Source organism: Lathyrus oleraceus, chromosome 3 (genome assembly GCF_024323335.1).
Source record: "Lathyrus oleraceus cultivar Zhongwan6 chromosome 3, CAAS_Psat_ZW6_1.0, whole genome shotgun sequence".
NCBI lineage: Eukaryota > Viridiplantae > Streptophyta > Magnoliopsida > Fabales > Fabaceae > Lathyrus > Lathyrus oleraceus.
In genome coordinates, this window is record NC_066581.1 from 388,474,948 (window position 1) to 388,477,202 (window position 2,255).

The following is a 2,255-nucleotide window of genomic DNA, read 5'->3' on the forward strand; positions in this document are numbered from 1 at the left end:
TTACACTTATTCATACATTACACTGTATGAACACCGTAAGAATAGTATTAAAATAATTAATAATAAACATAACATATTGTAAGGATAGCATGTGTGGTATTTAGTGTGGGTCATGATCACACTCTCTCTCCTAACCACAACCACATACACACAGCATCTTTATTTCCATTTCTTCTTCTTCTTTCTCTTTCGCGTCGTCCCTGTTTCCATTTCTTCTTCTTCTTTCTCTTTCGCGCCATTTCTTCTTCTTCTTTCTCTTTCGCGCCGTCCCTGTTACCCAATCACATACATGGTTTTTGAAAAAAAATAGAAAATTATTTAGAATCATTATGTGATGAAGATGAAGATTTAACTCAGTAAGTTTCTAGATATCATTTTTGTAGATTCATTTCATAATATCAATGTTCTTCTTTTGGATCTACTATTATAGATTTCATATGTTTATTCACGTTTGCTCATTAACCATGTTCTAAGCAATATCCATCTACTTTGGTCACACCGTTAACCATGTTTATTTACTGTGAAACGATTTGATTTCATATATTTACTCATGTTGGTTCGTTAACCACTTTGGGAACTGTATTAACCAAGTTATGTCACACCAATAAACAACTCTGAAATAAACAATGTTATAAACCTGTCCACATGTTTGGGAGTTTATTAACCAAGTTATAGACAACATTAATCATACTTGTGAATGCTATTAACCAACGTTGTTATAAATTTATATTATACATAACAGAGACATTTTTGTGCAGTTTGTGCCAGAATGGACAGTTCAAGCATTTTTATAGAATGTGGTAGTAGTTAAGGGGAAGATGTAGAAGTTGATCACGGTGATTGTGGTGGTTATGATGACGACACACTTTGGGTTCCTGCAATCGGGATGTGTTTTTCTTGTCTAGAGGAAGTTAAAACATATTATCAAGAGTATGCTTTAAAAAAGGGGTTTGGATGGAGGATTGGATCATCGAAAAAAGGAGATGGTGGGGAGGTCAACTACCTAATACTTTCATGTTCAAGAGAGGGGTCTAACATTTCAAAAATTTCATGCACGTTAAAGACACTACCATCTAGAGCAAAAAATTGTCCTGCCAAGATTTGTATTAAATTGAAACAAGATGGTTTTTGGTACATTACACAATTTGAATCTAACCATTCTCATGAGACTAGCCCTACAAAAGCAAGATTGTTCAAGGCTAACAAGAAAATGAACTTACATGTGAGGAGAACAATCCAAATCAATGATCACGCGGGAGTAAGGATCAACAAGACTTTTCAATCGCTTGTTAAAGATGCAGGAGGACATGAAAATATTCCCTTTTGTGAAAAAGATGTGAGGAATTATATTAACAAAGAGCGTCGTGCAATTGGAAAAGAAGGTGATGGTAAGGCTTTGATTAGTTATTTTTGTAAAATGAGGGAACAAAATACATATTTCTTCTATGACATAGATTTGGATGATGATTTTCATGTGAGGAATGTATTTTGGGCTGATGCAAGAAGTAGAGCCGCTTACGAATATTTTGGAGATGTTGTAACTTTTGACACAACATACTTGACTAACAAGTATGACATGCCTTTTGCTGCATTCGTGGGTGTGAATCACCATGGTCAATCAACATTACTTGGTTGTTGATTACTTTCAGGTGAAGACACAGATTCTTTTGTGTGGTTATTTAAGTCATGGCTTCATTGTATCCTAGAAAAAGCACCTTTGGGTATTGTGACCGATCAATGTAAGGCTATGAAAAATGTTATTGAGTTAGTCTTCCCTACAACTCGTCATAGGTGGTGTTTATGGCATATAATGAAAAAAATTCCAGAAAAGCTAAGTGGATATGGTGAATACAAAAGGATCAAGTATGCAATGAAAGAAGCCGTCTATGATACATTTACAACAACTAGTTTTGAAAAAAAAATGGTGTTCGTTCATAGAAAAGTTTGATCTCCAAGAAAATGATTGGTTGGGTGGGTTATATATTGAGCGTCATAGGTGGGCACCAACTTTGTTAAGGGTCTATTTTTGGGCTGGTATGTTAACTAAGCAACGTAGTGAGAGCATACATGCTTTCTTTGATGGATATATCAATTCTACAACAAGTCTAAATCAGTTCGTGAAACAATATGATAATGCTCTTAGAAGTCGGGCAGAAAAGGAATTTGAAGCTGATTTTAATTCTATGGATACAACAATTCCATGTGGGTCAAACTCGTCCATTGAGAAGCAATTCCAAAGTGAGTTTACGAATGCC

General features: G+C 34.9%; 1 protein-coding gene across 1 annotated transcript; it reads left to right on the forward strand.

Moving 5' to 3' along the window:
- Nucleotides 1–886: 886 nt before the first annotated feature.
- On the forward strand, nt 887–1,639 carry LOC127131392 (protein FAR-RED IMPAIRED RESPONSE 1). Its single transcript, XM_051060317.1, has one exon. The coding sequence runs from the start codon at nt 887–889 to the stop codon at nt 1,637–1,639; it is 753 nt and encodes a 250-aa protein (XP_050916274.1).
- Nucleotides 1,640–2,255: the final 616 nt, after the last annotated feature.

What these genes read in the sequence shown, in the direction of transcription:
- LOC127131392 (XM_051060317.1), top strand. Translation starts at nt 887, where the DNA reads ATGTGTTTTTCTTGTCTAGAGGAAGTTAAAACATATTATCAAGAGTAT.